The sequence below is a fragment of the Homarus americanus genome, unplaced genomic scaffold (genome assembly GCF_018991925.1).
Source record: "Homarus americanus isolate GMGI-L3 unplaced genomic scaffold, GMGI_Hamer_2.0 scaffold53277, whole genome shotgun sequence".
Taxonomy (NCBI): Eukaryota; Metazoa; Arthropoda; class Malacostraca; order Decapoda; family Nephropidae; genus Homarus; species Homarus americanus.
In genome coordinates, this window is record NW_024712723.1 from 14,082 (window position 1) to 33,453 (window position 19,372).

The following is a 19,372-nucleotide window of genomic DNA, read 5'->3' on the forward strand; positions in this document are numbered from 1 at the left end:
TTAAATTTAGTTATAATCTTTGTGTGAAATATACTGTAATAGTTTTATTTAGTTGTTGAAAATAGGAAAGAAGATTAAATGAAGTCCTTTAAACGTTATATTGATTTGAAAAGTATTGTGTTACTAAATTTAAAGACTATTTTATGATATAATTGAGTAAATCAGAAATATTATAAGGAAGTTGTAGTCTTACGGGAATAATTAAATACCTATTAAATGGATGGTGGCGCAGGGTGACATGGCTCCACCTGTTGTGTTGTTCTTGGGGGAAATACTGGAGAACTAAGGATTAATTTATTCTCAAAAGACGGGAAAAGGTAAGTTAATAGTTCATACTTTTGGTTTATAAGTAGTGGCGGTTAAATTACAGTTTAATTTATCATTTCAACACTTATCTTCCTATAGCCTTTTGGGTGGCAGTCATTATTATCTTAGTATCTTCCTTCAACGTGAATGTTAGTGGCTAGGTCGTTGTGGTGACTTTGAAAATGTTAATATATATTGTGCATGTGGTAAATATTGTTGAATGATGTAATTGATAAATTATAACAATAACTGAGTCAAATATGGTCTCATGGCTAAGTTACTTAAAATGTTGTTGAGTAAATATTTGACACATGAGGCTTTTCTGACTGACGATATCCAATTAAAGGTTTCCAGAGTCACCAACACCCAAAATCCTCACTATCAAGAGTGATCATATCATTTACAGTTGTCCAGGATTGAACCACATACTGTATCTATAGGTAGGGTTGATCAGGTCAGGTCAGGTTAGGTTAGGTTAGGTCAGGTCACAACATGACATCTGTTTGTCAGTACAGAACAGTATATTATGAGGTCAGATTCTTGTGTGTTTCATGTCTTAGCCACGTACTGTATCTCTATATGAAAATTAGGTTTGTTCAAAGGAAAAACACAGTACAGTATATATTATTAGCAGCACAACCATACCAAGTGAGGTGGAAAAGTCTACTGTACTGAGCTTCTTGTTAGTACAGGACCATATTGTGTTACAAAAACATCAAAGGATAAAAATTTTCAGTTTCTTACTGTAACAAAAGGTCCTTGTCACCAATAGTGTAAGTTAACTAATAAATTGAATAATTGTTTTGGTTAAATTTGTCCTAAACATAATTCAAGTCATCAAGAGTGTCTTCATCATTAATAATAAAGATGTTGATGATGTTTGGTGTGTAACATCAACAATGACCTTCAACTTATGGATAAATTTTGTAATACATTTGTGTGATATTAGACTGTAGCTCCAGCACGACTTCAGCTGACAGTGGTGAGGACAGACCGAGCTGCACCACCCATCTGCTAAACAACGTCCTCTGTCAGGCCTTTGATACTGTAGTAAGAAGCACTGTCCACCAGATGTCACTGCCCTGCTTCCTGCTGTTGTGGGCATCACGAGATACTGTACTACAAGAAGACTGGATTGTCCAGCCTCCTGCCTCATGAGTCGACACAGTTTTGTGACACTAGGTAATGTAAACTATGTGTGCACCATACTGGGAACAACAGTTATCATTGTACAGTAATACACGGAAATGTAGTGAAGAATTGTGTTGGCAATAAACAAACAACCATCATTGATTCACAAGAATTCCACAGTATTTTTTTTACTATTGACTGCAGGATTGTGCAAAACTTACCCATCAGGTTCATAAAAATTTGACGTACAGTACTGGCAGTAGCTAATATTAAGTTGTTTAAACCACTACCCCATCATGATAGCTTCCCAAACCTGTAACAATAATTGTAGGTTTTTGTTTACAGTACATACAAGAGGTGGACCTCCAAGTATGACGTGCTCCAGCCCGTCCTCGACATGTACGGTGAGGTGCAGCGAGTTACCCATTATGACTTGGTCCGCTACATCGAGCTGATCAACAAAGACTTACCAATGGAACTGACATATTTCTTAATGTAAGTCTGGCTCTTCTTACAAAAACCAACTGGCATGATAATTAACTCTCACTAACATAGAATTACAGTAATAATAGAAGAGATGTGTCACTGTAGAAGAGGGTCCCATCGCTGGCTGGGCTGGTGCAGATACAACACACTGTTCACTACATTAAGCATATTTTTGGTACACAGCTGACAGAGACCAACACTGCACTCGACCACTTTTACTTCCTCAACTGTAACATTAGGTACAGTACCCAAAAATTGTCTCTGGGGTAATTGACAGTATTGTAGAAGTGGATACAGGTGCAGTACATATTAGTGGAGGTTGGAGAGGAGTATTGTGAGGTGTTTTTGTTCCCTTTTGACAAATATTGACACAAGCTTACCTGTGTATGGTGTCAACACAACCAGTAAAGCTTGAAGGTTTTATATATATCAGTTCATGATGGTAGATGTTGGAATATTGTGACAGTATGTTTACTACAGAATTTTGTGGATATATTCTTTACTAAATGAACTGTAACTTATCTTGATGTACTGTACTTGTTATCTTATTATTATTATTGCAAGAATACCCTGGTTATCCCAAAGGATACATTCCTAAAAGTCATTGTGAATATGAGGACAATTTTCCCCAGAAGAATTAATGTAAATATTGGGGGGGGGGGGTGCATTCCTAATCGGCAACTTTCACCACATATTTTTCAATATACATTACACTCCCTTTTATATTGTTGACCTTATGATAAACATTTTTAATTTTTTGGGCACATTCTGTGTATACATGTTACAGAGTAAAAAAATAATAATAATTAAATATGTAAATCGACCCAAAAATACAAGTTGAAAAATAACAATAACTCGGCTCACAGCTTGTGATTGATTCTACCGGGAAACACATTACTGATCTACCTCGGGGTAACTAGACCAACCAATTACTTCAGTTATCTTTTGAAGAACTGTAAGATTTTGAATTATTAACATTGATAAAATTTATTGAGCTATATGTATCTATCTATATTTACCAAGCCATTCACTAACTAAAACCTATTTAATTATTCATGTGTCAATCTATCTATCCATCTAGTTGGAATTTTTGGTGATGATTTAGCAATGTTAGTTACGTAGTTAACTCACAGACGGCGTTAATGTTCTCGTCGTCTCGTGTTAATATATTATTATTTTCTTGAGTACAACATTCCTTCACAAATACAAGTCACTATTAAGAATGTGTATCTTAAGGAACAAATATTTATCATTCATCTATATATCTATCTACCTAAAATTCTTAAGTATGTGCAGTTATTTTTACTTTATTATGTACAATTTTCATTATGGTTTTACTAAGTTACTTTACATAGTTAAGTATAAAGTCTCAGAAGGTCGGTTGAGTGAAACAGTAAGAGTCACATTTTCTTTTATTGGTTTATTTGAGATCAATTACAGTACAGTGCATTGTATTCATTACCATTGAGACTAGATAATACTGCACTGGGTGTTATGGTGTAAGGCACATAATACTGGTAACTTAATGTCTAGGAAGATGAAAAGCACCACTAACATTCCAAGTAGAACTCAATATATTCCTAAATTCCAAGTTAGAACCTGGCTTATTCCTAAATTCTAAGATGGAACCTGGCATACATATTCCTAAATTCTAAGTTACAACTCTTTATATTCCAAAATTCCAAATCAAAACTCCTATAGATTCTTAAATGTACATGCTGTAGATTCTTAAACACTCTTATGGTCACAGTAGATCACATTATAGCAGGGCGTGGATGGCTGGGGTCGAGTACCATTGTGTTAGGTTACTGAAACACACACACACGGCAGTCAGCCAAACATTTTTTGCCTGAATGTTGACAAGAGGATGATAAATAGTACTTTCTACCTTGATCACCTGAAAATTAGAAACCTTAGCTTATATCACCTGAAGTTTAACCACTCTAATGCTACCTGAATGGGTTAGGTCAAGTCCAGTTAGATTAAGATAGGTTAGGGCAGAGTAAGTTAGGTTAGGGTAACAAAGGTTAGGTCCAGTTAGGGTAAGTTTAGGTTAGGGCAGGGTAAGTTAGGTTCGGGTAATAAAGGTTAGGTTAAGTCCAGTTAGGGTAAGATAGGTTAGGGTAGGGTAAGTTAGGTTAGGGTAGTGTCGGTTTGGTTATGTTAGGAGTAGGGTGGCCAATTTTCAGGTGAATTAAGCTGAGGTGTCTAATCTGCAGGTAATCGCAGTTTCCTCCATCACAGTAGTGGCCCATGTGTATTGTGGTGACTCATCAGTACACACGTGACACTACAGCCTGGCCAAGAACTTAAATCTAACTTCTACTAACCATAACATAGTTGATGATATAACAACAAAAGACAAACTCATAACGTGCAGGTAAACACATGGACGTAGAAACCTGTGATGCTTCATCGTCAAGTGAGCTGCCAAAGACAGTTGAGGCAATGCTGTGTGCTGTATTGTATACATGAGAGAGTGTAAGCCATGAGTTGGGGTCCGGTTCAGTCATAATGTCACTTAATCCAAAGTAGAGTACTCCCTACATTGTTATCTCCCCTGGAGGTACCACTGGACAGGCCACTACCACTGGAGGTTAAGGGGGTTGTCCTGGCACAGTATCCTACGAGGGGTGGTGCCGGTATCCCCCATAAGGGTCACCTGAGAACCATCGTGAACGGCATAGAACTTTGAGGGCTGGGTGGCTGGCAGGTCCTGTAGGAGGGCTGGATCCAGACCTGTGTCCTCATACAGCACGGCGTCTCCTCTAGCCTTCCACGTAACTGGGCCGTTGGCAACTCGCGACAGGTCAATGTAAACATGGTAATTGGCTGGAAAAATATATGCCATATTATTACAGCTATATGAAGTTCTGTATACTGTAGGAGGTACAGTGTTGTATAATATATCATTTGTATCACGTAAAACACACAGGATCATGTCAACATTGAACTGACATGACCAGGTATTGAACTTAATATCATGGTGCTCACAAACCCATGTCCTGTCCACATGGTTCAGTACTCACCAGGTATGACATTCAAGAGAACGAGTGGCATGTGTGGGGTCCGCCAGGCAGCCATGATGTTGACACACCAGCTGGGGGGTGAGGCCCAGGATTTGAGGTTTCCTGCGACCCTGTACTTGTACCCGTCAGCCTCTACTGCCACCCAGTTTGTTGTGGCTGGCAATATGAGAGCACTTGTACTACTGTGTACACACTGGAACACTTGTGTACACTGGAACACTTGTACATACTGGAACACTTGTACATACTGGAACACTTGTACACACTGGAACACTTGTACATACTGGAACACTTATATACACTGGAACACTTGTACATACTGGAACACTTGTACATACTGGAACACTTGTACACACTGAAACACTTGTATACACTGAAACACTTGTACACACTGAAACACTTGTACACACTGGAACACTTGTACACACTGGAACACTTGTACATACTGGAACACTTGTACATACTGGAACACTTGTACATACTGGAACACTTGTACACACTGGAACACTTGTACATACTGGAACACTTGTACACACTGGAACACTTGTACACACTGGAACACTTGTACATACTGGAACACTTGTACATACTGGAACACTTGTACATACTGGAACACTTATACACACTGGAGCACTTGTACAGACTGGAACACTTGTACACACTGGAGCACTCTTACCAGCAGAGAGAAAGTGGAAGGCTCCTGGTGTCCTGTACAGTTTGGGACGATCACTAGTGTCGGAGAGTGGTCCTGGCTTGTTGGAGACCCTGCACTCCACCATTCCTCCCTCAAGTGGCAGCACCGTCACTGAACTACACCTTGGCACTACTTGACACTTACGGCGACACTCACCTGGTTCAGTGACGAGAGAGAGATGAGGTGAGGGAGAGAGGGGGGTTGAGGTGAGGGAGAGAGGGGGGGGTGAGGTGAGGGAGAGAGGGGTGAGGTGAGGGAGAGAGGGGGTGAGGTGGGGGAGGTGAGGGAAGGAGAGGGGTTAGGTGGGGGGGGGATTATCAGCAGAGTTACCACAAACGTCGAGGAAAATTTCTGAGCTAAAAACAAAACGAAAAACATTTGTCCAGACTTTACCTAACCTACCCAACCTTACCCTACCCCTACCCTTGCCTACACCACCTTACCCTATCCTTGCCCAATCCCCCAGGTAATGGTAAGCTGTTTAATCACCAGGTGAAATAAATCAGGGTGTCTAATCTCCAGTTTATATAAATATGTCCCTGGTTCATGTGAGTCATGACAACGACCCCTGCACAGCACCACACAAGCATGGTGTATCCTGCCTCACTACCACCACCAATTACCATAATTTATTTACCTGTAGACTGGCATGTGGATAGATCACCTGTCCCGGGAAGCCATGAAGACGTGCGTGCGTGCGTGTGTGTGTTTGTTAATAAGTAATAAATGAGAGGTGGATTCTTGTTAATGTGTGTGTGTGTGACTAACAAGGATACTTTTTACTCATACTTCAGATACCTTTATATTCACTGAAGACTTCACCACACAAGACATCATAGGTAATGGTGAGGTTATGTATGGTGTGTGACCTCTGGTATATAGTGACCAGACATGACAGCTATAGGTGTGGTAGTGCATTATGTGTGGACTGCCTTAAAAAATAATGGCATTCCTCAAAGTACTGTATTGGTGTTGTGGTATTTATTGAGCGACCTGCCTGTCCTATTGACCAATTTACCTGTGTCTCAACCTGCCTACACACACACACACACACTCACTCACACACACACTCACTCACACACTAACACACTCACTCACACACTCACAAACACTCACAGGTAGAGTTGGCAGCCACCACCCTGTACTCAGCTGTGTCGTTCATAGAGTAGCCGTAGATCTTGTAGTAGTGATCGAAGCCATCTTGGATGAGGTCAACAAACTTCACTGGGGCGGCGACTGTGGCTGTGTGGATGAGTGCCACCACCACCACAACCCACCTGTCCACCATCATCTCCACCACCTCCTCCCTCAGTCACAGGTTGTAGGAGCACGATGTGTGGTTGGTGAGAAGAGCACTTGTGAGTGTGGTGAGGGCTGGCCAACTACTACTGTACTTTACTAGGGTCTGCCTCTGCCCTCACCAGCACCAGTGTACGCAGTCGCAAGAGTTCCCAGAGGCGCTGTGGACCAACACACACACACACACACACACACACTCTCTCGTTCGAATATCCATAACTTACATAAGAACTATTGCTGAACTTCTGGTGAACAAAGTTTTTCGTTATTCTTTCACAGAAAAATGTCATAGATGTTTGTGTGTCTTCTTGGTTATTTGTGTACAATACTCCTTGTACACTCTGGCTATGTTAACATAGTTCTTGGTCAGGTTAGGTTGGGTTAAATTAGATTAGATTAAGTTAGGGAGAAGAGAGAGACACCTTATCTATGCAATCTTATCAACTCATAATTCTAAGAATATATCACTATGGTGACACTGGAATATGCAAGAAACCTTTATATCCTTATCATGGTTATCAGGTGACTTGAGAAGCAGCCTTTGTTGATGTGGCCAGGCTAGACTATACCTCTGCCAAGTCCGGAGTGTGACAAGGTGCCTCCATGAGAGAGTAACGCGGTACAATAGAGTGAGTTACAGGTAGCGTAGCCAGGTGATATGGCCACAGTATAGGTAATAGTGTGTCGTGCCTCAAGGGGTGAAGCACCAGCCTTGAGGTGCACCCTACACACGATCACCAAGCCCATAGTCCATTCTACAATAAATCTCACCAATTTACTCACACACAGGTAAATACAGTGTCCCTCTATTTCCAAGTTATGTTTGAGTGGTCCAAATAAATACACCATTTCTATAAAGTTACTTAAGAAATGAGACGTCTTAACATGTGACCAAATTTAATTTATAACTGTAGTGTCCTTCTCTAGTGACCATTATATCTGTGTTACGTTCCAGTGGGGGTGATGGTGAGTTCTGGAGGTGGTTGGTGAGCGTGGTGGTAGAAAATGGTGCTGCGGCGATATCTGTGTGGTAGACGGCTGTGTTTGGAGGGGCTAACGTGGATGGTGTTCCTGAGTTTGTGTGTGGCCGTCTACTATAGTCTAGATCCTCCTGACGTACGTACGTCGGTAAGTTACCAGGTTAACTCGCATACAATTACCAACCATCCTCTTGTTAACATGAGTGCAGGTTACAATATATTGGTACAGGTTACAGGACACAATATATTGGTACAGGTTACAGAACACATTATATTGGGACAAGTTACAGGACATTGTATATTGGTACAGGTTACAGGACACATTATATTGGGACAAGTTACAGGACATTGTATATTGGTACAGGTTACAGGACACAATATATTGGTTCAGGTTACAGGACACATTATATTGGTACAGGTTACAGGACACAATATATTGGTACAGGTTACAGGACACATTATATTAGTACAGGTTACAGGACACAATATATTGGTTCAGGTTACAGGACACAATATATTGGTACAGGTTACAGGACACAATATATTGGTACAGGTTACAGGACACATTATATTAGTACAGGTTACAGGACACAATATATTGGTACAGGTTACAGGACACAATATATTGGTACAGGTTACAGGACACATTATATTGGTACAGGACACAATCTGTTGGTCTTATTAACCTTTGACCCCTGGGTGACCAACAGGTGGAGGAGGTCACCTTACCTGCCAGGTGGATGTTGAGTGACCAGCTGACCCAACGACTCGACCACCGCCGCCACCACCTACAGAAGGTAACTCATATGTCATACCATGTAACTCATATTGTGTCATACCATGTAACTCATATGTTATACCAGGTAACTCATTATACCAGGTAATTCATTATACATTTGCACTTGGTAACTTCTTGTATGCCTTTATATCAAGCCTTAGAGTATATCAACTTTTGTAGATGTGTAAGAAATATGGTTTAGATGTATCAACTCCCGTCAACCACATCTGGAGTGCAGGGTTCGTGGTCAGCCGGGAACACTCGCTGGTCTGGTGTCCCGTGTATAAGGCGGCTTCCTCCACCTGGCTCTGGAATTTCAACTTGTTGGCCGGATACACCCAAGCTGACCTGCTGGACAACATACACCGCCCCTTGCCCATGGCCAGAGAGAAGTACCCGAGGTGTGTGTGTGTACAGCTCCGTTCAATCACCTGTTCGTGTCGGTTCTAACTTGAGTATGTACGTGTATCTGTCCATCTGTTTGCCTGTCTGTCTATATTTCTGTCTGTATCTCATCTGTGTTTGTTTCCATCCAAATGTCAGTCAGTTCTAACTAATGTCTTTTTTGTGTGCTCGTCCATCCGTGTATGTTCATTTCCATTCATCCGTCCATCCAACTCTCCAAGAAACATTTGCCATAGGATACATATACAAGTTATATTAATAATTTCTCACATCACCAGTTAAAAGGGAAAATCTTTTATCCAGTTAATATATTTTCTCAACAGTTAGGGGGGAATTATTTCAGGTATGGACTCCTGATAATCCACAGGTTGAACCAATTACCTGTTGCTACTAGTTAGGAGGAAATTTGTACATAGGATTAGTATCAGTAAGAGTCATGGTGGTGAGGAGGCTTATGCGAGATGGTAGTGTAAATGGTTTTGTAAATGGCAGTGTAGATGAAAGTGTAAGTGGCAGTATATCAGTGTAAGAAATAAAGGTCTTACGTGTACTGTACTGTTAATATTGTTATCAGAATCTAATCAGATAGTAATCCCTTACTGGGCATAATCCTACCAGTCTAATTTCCTCTTCAATCCTAATATCCAGATAGATTAGGTTAATATCTTGGCAGGTTAGACCAGAGTCAAGTATAGAGTCCAACATGTGTACTGTTTACTGTCCTTTCCCTGACTGTTGTTTGCTTTAATCATTGTTTATAATCATTGTTGTCTTGGTTGATCGAGTTATTGATTATCTTTTATTCTTGTTTATCTTTCATTTTTTATTGGATATATCTGTTGTATACATAAGGGGCTGCTGAAGGCTTAACTCACATAAGGAACAATGACTGAAAATTCTTATCTCTGATGTAGCGACTCTTCTCGCTTTTTTTGATGATATGTCATCTCTATGTATTTCCGTTGACCTAAATATTTCCCTCATTTAGTATTTTTGTTTATCTTATTTGTACTTATTTTCTATCTATCTTATCTCTGTATTTACCCTTTTATTAATCTATCTGGTATTTACAATAGAATCTTCATTTAGCGGACACCAATCTAACAAGTACAGTCGGTTATATGAGAGAGGTTCACATCAAATGGACCTTGATATAATAGACTGCACTCTCCTATATGGTCTGTTATTTGGAGGTTTAATATCTAATACACCTCGATGTAAGGGACTGCACTCTCCCATGTGGTCCGTTAAATATAGGTTTTCCACAGCCCAAGCCTAGCAGAGTTGAAGTCAGTGTTGGCAGGCAGTCCACCTCCACTGTCCTTCATGATTGCTCGCCACCCGTTACTGCGGCTTGTCTCAGCCTACAGGTATGGTGATGCCCCAACCTAACCTATACTAAACTAAACTAATTTAATGTAACTTAATCTCGACTAACCTAACTTGGCTTAACCTAATCTAACCTAGCCTTATTAATACAGCCTAGCCTAACCTAACTTAATCTAATATGTTTTGTAGGTAGGTTAGGTAAGATTAGGTTAGGTTAGTTTTAGTAAGGTTAGATCAGGTAATAATCACTTAAAATAAGCTGGGGTGCCCAATATGCCCGGCATCTCAATTATGTGCACCAATAAATATACTTTATCAGACGTTACCTCACACACACACACCTTAAGATAATACTGTACCCTAGATGTTAATTGTCAGTATACTACCTGTATTATTCACCGACAACCTATTCAGTGTAGGTACAGTACTCCCGAGCTGATTCTGAATCTATGGTCGATAATTTGATTGCGAGGTAATTAATGGTACCTGTAGTACGGTAATGATACTCGGAGCATTTTAATTATTTCACGACTGATTATTTGCCAACTATGGGTTTCTGAGGTGTGATTGTGGTGTTTTTTTCCTGGAAGTACTTAATTATTTAAGCCTGTTAAATTCCACTCCCGAGAGATAATTATATTTGGGTGTAAATAATATTAAGACAATATACTTGAAGTTTCAGCTATTTTCGTCCCAAATTAGAGTTTGTTCAAGATCTCAGTACAGTATAGAGATCAACAGAGTGATATACTGTACTTGTGATAGTGTCAGGATAAATTAGGATATATGAGAGTTAATGACATTCTTATGTGGTGAGTTAGGGAAAAAGTATTGGAACTTAGGCTTAACTTCCACTATAGAAACTCTTTGATGTGTGTGTGTGTGTGTGTGTGTGTGTGTGTGTGCAAAAAGACAAAGTAGTAACTAATGGAGAATAGTAATTAAGAGTTACAACAGTTATCTTGATGTAGTGATGCAATACAGCGATAATTTAATTACTGTACTTGTTCATTGCTACCTCTCCCCTTCATAATATTCCTACCCCCATGATATTCCTACCCCCATGATATTCTCACCCCCATCATAATATCATCACCCCATCATGACATATCTACCCCCATAGTATCACCCCTCGTCATATCTCCCCCTGCTCCATTAAAATCTCACCCTCCTCTCTCATTAGGAATAAGTTGTTGGTGGACAGGAAGAATTACCGCCAGACAGTTCGGACCATGAAATCACGGCATCCTGAACTCGGGGCAACAGGGCCTTGGGGGTGGCTGGAGTCACTGCCCCTTCACATAGGCATTCCCACCTTCAGGCAATTTGTACAGTACCTACTGGAGAGGTACGCCAAACACCTGCCCTTAAACGAACACTGGATCCCTGCCACTAGCTACTGTACACCCTGTCTAATCAACTACACTGTGTTGGCCAAGGTAAGGTTAACTACACTGTGTTGGCCAAAGTAAGGTTAACTACACTGAGATTGGACACTGGTATAGTGAGGATAATATGGGGGTGAGAGAGAGAGCTCTTTATGTTTTAACCATTGTTTCTCCCACAGGTTGAGACTCTGGAGGAGGATGCCAAGTATATAATCTTCACCTCTGGTATGTACTGTACTGTGCTGCACTGTACTATGCTCTACTGTACTGTACTCTACTGTGCTCTACTGTACTCTACTCTTTTCATTAACCACTATCAACAACTAAGCAATATACAGTATACTAATTTTATCTTGTTTTATTAAATCTCAAGTGTCTGTGTGTGCATGTAATGATAATAATAATAATAAACAGTTTATTAATAGAGTTGCAGCCGGTGGCTGAAAATATACAGACTTACATTTGATTTAGACATAATGATATAATATGCATTGAATACATTTACAGGGCTGTACAGTACATAAATCAGGAGTTGTTTATTATTTTAACAATAGATGGGATGGTGCTGTTCTTATATCTATCGGTGCGGGCTCTTATGGGCTGAATTTTGTTGTAGTGGCGGACTGCGCGAGTTGGGTGGGGGACTGCCGGTGGCAGGAGGTGGCAATGACGAGGATGGTGCAGTAGTCCACTGCCAAACCTTGCTAGTACTTGGTGGTGGAGGTCACTGAGGGATGGCATTTCCAGGGTGGAGAGAGCGTTGTTGTAGCCGGAGTAGTCTGCGCCGAGCATGATTCTGCAGGCCCTTTTCTGTACGTTCTCTAGCCGACGTTGTTGGGTAGAGTTGAGAGAAGACGACCAGGCTGGTGACGCATACATTAGTTTGGGGAGAATAAAGGCGCTGTAGATAGTCCTCAGCTCTGGCGTGGGTGCCCCAAGTGACCTAAGTCGTCGTAGCATGTAGGTGGCATCTGCCTTGATTGTGTTGTTTACATGGGCCTTCCAGTCCAGTTTGTGGTCTATGGTAACACCCAGGAGTTTGGCAGACTGCACTAATTGGAGAGGATGGGCACCCATTGTGACTGCTGGAACTTGCACTGGAGTGGTGGCGGTATTGATGTACATGACTACGGTTTTGGTGTGGTTGATGGTGACCTTGTTCTCCGTAGTCCATGCCTGTAGCCTGTCCAGGGTGCCTTGTAGCGATGAGTAGTCTGGTGAGGTGCATGTGTGTGTGTGTGTGATGCCAACAGCTGGGGTGAGTCTTGTAAGTAAGTGAAGGGGGAACTATTCAACTGATACTTTTCTTTACAGTTTATACTGTAGGTGGAAATGTGTTAACTCCCAGGTGTCTCTTGCAGGTATCCAGGGGATTGTGGCCCCCCGGGTCATCAACAGGTCACAGGATGGAGCCACCAGTGACCTGGCAGACCACTACCTGTGTCAGCTGTCACATGACCAGATGACAAAGCTCATTGACCTCTACAAGTATGACATATTGTTGTTTGAGTACGACATTCAGAGGTACCTTGACTGTACTGCAAATAAATAAAGTTTGTATTGTAATTGTTTATTTTATACTTTCTCGGGCATTATATATATACTTGTACAGTATATACATATAGTGTCAGGTAATAGTTATTAAATAAAGCAAACGACTGAACACTACACTATGTAAAGTTCCTTTGATATAAAAATAATTATTTTGGGAGAACAGAGTACAAGTTTTATGCCACAAGTAAATATTATAAAAGTTAACTAACAAGATCACTTAACACTTGTGTCACCACCAACATGATCATTATAACAATTACTCTACAACTTAATTCTGAATTTGTTACTTAGGCATTCAGTATTTGGTGCACTGTAAGGTTACTGATGCACTGTAAGGTTATTGGTCCACTGGTAGGTTGTTGGTACACTAAAGATATTGATGCACTGTAAGGTTATTGATGCACTGTAAAGTTATTGATGCACTGTAAGGTTATTGATGCACTGTAAGGTTATTGATGCACTGTAAGGTTATTGATGCATTGTAAGATTATTGATGATTCTCAAGATGGTGTTCATTATTCATAAGTTACGGACAGACCTGTTCCTCCTCTCACTATGACTCGGTAAACCTTGTCTGTACTCTGGCATTCACCAGCATCTTACTAAGAATTTTCCTCCAAAAACGCAATTATTTCTGGAGCTCCTTCACCAATCTTGGGCACCTCACAATCGCCACCGAAGTAAGCGTGAACCTTGGCCGGTATAAGATGTTGGCCGTCAGTGTCCTCCTGCAGACACATTCCTCTGAACACTTCTGTCACACATTCTCTGAGGTCACTTTCTTGCCAGTTGACCTCTTCTTGTCGTTTCTTCTCCAGCAGCTTCAAGAAGGAATTTTTGAGGCAGAATCCTGCTGGAGTAGGGATTTTCCAGTAACGGGAATCCCACCAGCAGAACTGATTCTTATACTTCTTGGGCATCCAGGGTTCAGCCTTCATGCAGGAGAGGAGAGTCTTGGCGGTGAGGTACACTTGGCGCTCCTGAGGGTCCAGCTGACTCAACACCACCACCTCACAGTTGGCGAAGCTGCCACGCCAGTTTTTATCTACCACGTAGCTGAGAGGTATCACCTGTGAGTTATCGGGTGTGAGACGAGGCTTGTGTACCTCACTAGGCCAAGGAACCACCACCACCGGCACTAAGTCGACGCCGATCAACAGTAGAGGATACTCACTGCCCTGCCAAGACATTAACAGTGTCACGCCTACTTGTGTCTTTGTTAAGCCAGGTGGCACAAGGCTTACTCTCTTGTCCTTAATCTTGTAGCTAACAAGAATCTCCCTCATTCTGAGATAAAGATTGTTTAGCAGTGCATTACCTTGTAGAGCAGCATCTTCTGTTTCGACCTCGATCTTCAACTTATGACCGCTGAGTGATACATCTTTCTCGGGTTGTTCCTTGACTTTAATTGTCACTCCAGAACACGTGTAGAGGAGGAGATTGACGTCATACTCGTCCGGGCAGTAGAGTTTTGTGGCATCTGCGGCGCTTCCTAGCAGCTCCAGTAACCCTCTGTATGTTTCATCTTTACCTGAAACTTTATCTATAATCGCCTTCAGTTCCTGCATCACTATGTCTTTCACCTGTTTCGCTTCACCTTGACAGAAATTAACAGCCACCGACTGTGCATCCATCATCAACTTCCTTAAGTCAATTTGACTGAGAACGTTCTTAGTAGCCTCTCTTGGGTCATTCCATATTTGTGCATTTTGTGGTGATACATTTGTGTCTGTGTGTTTGTGGTACATCTTCAGGTATATGTTGAAGTGTTTGTTTACTTCTTGTGGAGTGGTTCCAGCCCTGCAGGAAGGTTTGCACTGCGGCATAAACTGGGCTAAAACCTGGTAGGTGTCATCATGTCCAAACATTGCTGCGAGATGTGCCGCTGTTTGGCTATACCTGTCAGGCATCAGAGGCTGAGCGCCAAAACTCAGAAGGAGAATAACACAGCTGGTCTTCCCGTGAGAGGCGGCCTGATGGAGGGCGGTCGTCTGGGTCGTAGGATCCACCACTTCGTCAACTGGCAGATTTCCCACCTTGACCAACAGGTAGACCAGCTGCTTTAGTCCATTCTGTGAGGCCAGTAGGAGGGCATGGAGGAGGGGGTCTTGGGGAAGATTCACCTTTAAGTGGCTGGTGTAGAGAATCTCTTGAAGCTCCAACACTTCCTGCACCTGTTGCTTGATCATCTGGTCACTTGTTTTCTCTTCCATCTCCATCAGCTTGTTCCTCTCCTTGTCGTAGATGCTCTGATAAGGACAACACTGACAGCTATAATGTTTTCTTTATAAGTAATGACAAGATTTCAAGACAGACAGGCAGGCATACATATATGCAGACATACACATATGTATGCATATACATATTTAGTCATACAAGCTCACATTAATTTAGCATGTTATGTAAACAGTGCAAGTATACAAATAAACTGTACATACTACATCACACACTATAGCACTACAAAACACTATAACATTGTAACACTACAACACACTATAACATTACAACACACTATAGCATTACAACACACTAGCACTAACACTACAACACACTATAACATTACAACACACTATAGCATTACAACACTACAACACACTATAACATTACAACACACTATAGCATTACAACACTACAACACACTATAACATTACAACACACTATAGCATTACAACACTACAACACACTAGCACTAACACTACAACACACTATAACATTACAACACTACAACACTAGCACTAACACTACAACACAATGATAATACAACACAGCAACACACACCACAACACAACACAGTACAGCAATACAACAGAACAACACTCACTACACCACACTTCAACAACAACACAAACTATAGCACAACCCACTACTACAACTTACAACAACACACACTACAACACAACAACACACTCTTATCATAAGGAGTTAGAGAACAACTGACCTTGTCTATAGAGTGTTGGAGGTCTACAGGCAACATATCCGCCGGCAGTCGACCTCTAGCGTCCTCCTCCACATACAGGCAGCCTCCCATGTGTTTGATTAGCTCCTTCGCCAGACCCCAGTGCTTAGCTTCCAGAGCCGTGCGTACAGGACTCACGTAGGACTTGTCGCGGAGAGAAGGTCGACCACCCGCACGATGAAGGAAGTAGCAGGTCAAGGTACAGTTGACTCGGGCGGCCTCTACCATGAGGTGTGTCAGTTGGGCTATTGTCTCACCCGGAGGCCAAGAGGCGCGCCAGGGGGTGTCATCTTCTCTGTCTAAGGTAGATATGAGTTGATCAACACCTGTACGGAGGTTTGGCGAAAGGTCCTCTATACGACGACGCTCATCCTTCAGTTTATGGAGAAATACCTGTCGACATATTAACACCTGTCAACATACTGATAAACACTACCATGACAACTCACACTCTTTGGTTGAGTATTTGACACTCACAAGACCTTCAGACTAAATTCTCTTTGACTCCATATTGGTGTTGTGTGGTGATGTCAACACACGAGTCCCACTACTGGCCACTGCTCAAGAGTACTCTCACCCCAGCAGTTGGCATCACACATACAGTCATCAGCTAGTGTTTGGTGGAGACTCACCCTTGTGACGGTCACTTGAACAATGGGGGTGACATCAGGTGAGCGCCAGGCCAGCTTCAGTAGGCCGAGACCCTGGGTGGTGCTGGTGAGAGGCGCCCCAGCTGCCAGCAGGAGGCTCACTATCCTGGATCGATTACAGGTGATGGCCAGGGCGAGTGGTTGTGTGGAGTAGTCACCCACAGTCTCGGGCCGCGCCCCACCTCGCAGTAGATCACTGGCCTTCCTTACGTTGTCACTCCGGCTGATGACCCATAACAGCTGCTCTTGTGGGTTCTGAAAGTGAGGGATGCTGCCACTATTATATTGGTACTGTACAGCTGTTCTCATGACCCAACACACCTGTACAGCTGTTCTCATGACCCAACACACCTGTACAGCTGTTCTCATGACCCAACACACCTGTACAGCTGTTCTCATGACCCAACACACACCTGTACAGCTGTTCTCATGATTCAACACACACCTGTACAGCTGTTCTCCATGGACCCAACACGCAGCACACATGTACAGCTGTTCTCATGACACACACAGCTGTTCTCAACCTAACACGCCAGCACAGCTGTTCTCATGACCCAACACACCTGTACAGCTGTTCTCATGACCCAACACACACCTGTACAGCTGTTCTCATGACCAAACACACACCTGTACAGCTGTTCTCATAACCCAACACAGCACACACCTGTACAGCACACACCTGTACACAGCTATCATGACTCACCTGTACAGCCAACAACACACGACCCACACTTACTGTTCCAGCACACACCTGTACACACACCTCACCTGTGCCCTCACACCAGAACACACACCTGTACAGCTGTTCTCATGACCCAACACACACACACCTGTACAGCTGTTCTCATGACCCACGCCACGCACACACCTGTACAGCTGTTCTGTTCTACATTTAACACACCTGTACAGCTGTTCTCATGACCCAACACGCCAGCACACACCTGCACAGCTGTTCTCATGACCCAACACACACCTGTACAGCTGTTCTCATGACCCAACACGCCAGCACACACCAGCTGTTCATGACCCAACACACACCTGTACAGCTGTCTTGACCCAACACGCCAGCACACACCTGTACAGCTGTTCTCATGACCAACACCCAGCACACACTGTACAGCTGTTCTCATGACCCTTAACACGCCAGCACACACCTGTACAGCTGTTCTCATGACCTAACACGCCAGCACACACCTGTACAGCTGTTCTCATGACTAACACGCCCACACCTGTACAGCTGTGCACTCATGACAACACGCCAGCACACACCTGTACAGCTGTTCTCAGCTGTTCTCATGACCTAACACGCCAGCACACACCTGTACAGCTGTTCTCATGACCTAACACGCCAGCACACACCTGTACAGCTGTTCTCATGACCCAACACGCCAGCACACACCTGTACAGCTGTTTTCCTGACACTATACTTGTCATGTTTGCAGTAGGAAGGTTTGAATTGGCAGAGGTGTGTGTGTGTGTGTGCCACTCAGAGCTCTGCCGAGACATGAATGCGTCTTGGTGTTGACTGAGTATGTCTTGAGAAGATAACTATGTCCTTCAGTCAGTCGAGTCTGCTACGCTACTACATACACACACTATAACACTACAACACTATAACACTACAACACTATAACACTACAACACTATAATACATAAGAGAAACACGTATAAAACCTGTATTATAAAACTCTGGAGGCCACAGAGTCCAATAAACTTGCATCACCCTTTAAACCTGTGTTTGTTGTTGACCAGAGATGAATTTTGTGAGGAAGGTCAGGCACTCATGGTGACCTTTCTTTAGTGCTATATCACGGGGAGTCTCATCACCCCAGGTCACCACGTCAGGATATACCCCACACTTGTGCAGTAGGGTGCGTACTACTTCAGGTTTGTTTAATTGTGCTGCCATGTGAAGAGGTGTGAAGCCATTGTCATCCTGCTGGTGAACGTCTAGCGTGAGGTGGGTGTTGACTCTGAGGGTGACGTATTCGTTATTGTGGATCAGCTGTGACAGTCTCCCATAGTCCGTCTTACATTTCCTCCAGCAATCTTTCTGTAAACATCATCATCATCTTTAGAATTAACATCACTAACAGGACAAAACATCAACAATTAAGACATCGTACTCAGAGAGGTTCAGACATCGTACACAACTCACACACACACACACAAAATAACCTCACCACATACACCCAATAACCTCACCACATACACCACACATTGACACAATAACGTCACCACATACACCCAATAACGTCACCACATACACCACATAGACACAATAGCGTCACCACATACACCCAATAACGTCACCACAGACACAATAGCGTCACCACATACACCCAATGCAGAACTGTACAAGCAGGCGGGTGAAGGTACTGCACCTC

General features: G+C 42.5%; 3 protein-coding genes across 7 annotated transcripts in view; 1 reads left to right on the top strand and 2 right to left on the bottom strand.

Annotated features, from left to right (window-relative positions):
- LOC121864095 (carbohydrate sulfotransferase 11-like) lies at nt 1-13,391 on the top strand. 3 transcript variants are annotated; one of them, XM_042363004.1, is made up of 10 exons: nt 1-317; nt 1,256-1,488; nt 1,783-1,932; nt 7,901-8,073; nt 8,636-8,722; nt 8,884-9,104; nt 10,377-10,478; nt 11,621-11,876; nt 12,005-12,050; nt 13,187-13,391. In XM_042363004.1, the coding sequence occupies exons 4-10, from the start codon at nt 7,951-7,953 to the stop codon at nt 13,375-13,377; spliced, it is 1,026 nt and encodes a 341-aa protein (XP_042218938.1). In that variant the 5' UTR covers nt 1-317; nt 1,256-1,488; nt 1,783-1,932; nt 7,901-7,950; the 3' UTR covers nt 13,378-13,391. The 3 variants fall into 3 exon arrangements, with proteins under 3 accessions (XP_042218938.1, XP_042218953.1, XP_042218943.1); XM_042363019.1 differs by lacking the exon at nt 7,901-8,073; XM_042363009.1 differs by lacking the exons at nt 1-317; nt 1,256-1,488; nt 1,783-1,932 and adding an exon at nt 7,486-7,734.
- On the bottom strand, nt 3,323-7,063 carry LOC121864113. The gene is made up of 4 exons (XM_042363032.1): nt 6,763-7,063; nt 5,629-5,802; nt 4,953-5,108; nt 3,323-4,755 (listed from the first exon to the last, which is right to left on the bottom strand). The coding sequence occupies exons 1-4, from the start codon at nt 6,935-6,937 to the stop codon at nt 4,508-4,510; spliced, it is 753 nt and encodes a 250-aa protein (XP_042218966.1). The 5' UTR covers nt 6,938-7,063; the 3' UTR covers nt 3,323-4,507.
- The window catches only part of LOC121864075 (serine/threonine-protein phosphatase 6 regulatory ankyrin repeat subunit A-like), a 20,301-nt gene continuing 14,247 nt past the window's right edge, over nt 13,319-19,372 (bottom strand). For 2 of the 3 annotated variants that reach the window (XM_042362981.1, XM_042362988.1), the window contains 4 exons: nt 18,718-19,038; nt 16,968-17,240; nt 16,318-16,728; nt 13,319-15,628 (listed from right to left, as the gene is read on the bottom strand). In XM_042362981.1, the coding sequence (XP_042218915.1) occupies nt 13,982-15,628; nt 16,318-16,728; nt 16,968-17,240; nt 18,718-19,038 (2,652 nt within the window). In that variant the 3' untranslated portion in view covers nt 13,319-13,981. The remainder of the gene's footprint in view (nt 15,629-16,317; nt 16,729-16,967; nt 17,241-18,717; nt 19,039-19,372) is intronic. The other variant, XM_042362996.1, reaches the window with a different exon arrangement.